The sequence below is a fragment of the Cucumis sativus genome, chromosome 3 (genome assembly GCF_000004075.3).
Source record: "Cucumis sativus cultivar 9930 chromosome 3, Cucumber_9930_V3, whole genome shotgun sequence".
Lineage (NCBI taxonomy): Eukaryota > Viridiplantae > Streptophyta > Magnoliopsida > Cucurbitales > Cucurbitaceae > Cucumis > Cucumis sativus.
In genome coordinates this window covers 1,908,088-1,908,489 of record NC_026657.2, presented here as the reverse complement: position 1 = coordinate 1,908,489, position 402 = coordinate 1,908,088, and the positions used below count along the sequence as shown (strand labels likewise).

The 402-nt window shown below is 66.2% G+C and overlaps 1 protein-coding gene across 1 annotated transcript; it reads left to right on the top strand.

The window, feature by feature from the left end:
* LOC116402752 (glycine-rich cell wall structural protein 1-like) lies at positions 1-402 on the top strand. Its single transcript, XM_031882811.1, has one exon. The coding sequence runs from the start codon at positions 1-3 to the stop codon at positions 400-402; it is 402 nt and encodes a 133-aa protein (XP_031738671.1).

The window sequence follows — 402 nt, the reverse complement described above, 5'->3', positions numbered from 1 at the left end:
ATGGAAAATCCCGCGCTCCGCGGCCGAGCCGACGGCGGGGTTGGAGCTGGAGCTGGAGCCGGACCCGGTGGAGACATTGGGCTTTGGCTTGGAGGCGACGGTGGACCTTCGGGCATTGCTGGGCCTGGGGCTGGGGCTGTGCTTGGTTCCATTGGAGGGGGAGATGCCATCATCGGTGGGGTGGCGGTAGGAGCCGCTGCCGGTGGAGTTGAGATGCTAGATGGCGGTGAGGCTGCAGGGGGAGGTGTGGTCGGGGGAGGTGCTACCGGGGGTGGAGTTGACGGGGGAGGTGCGGCGGGGAGGCGGGACCTGGAGAAGGGGAGGGAGATTGAGCAATGGAGGAGGAAGAGAGCGAAAGAAGAGAGAGGAGGAGCACGAGCATGGCACGTGCGGAAGCCATAG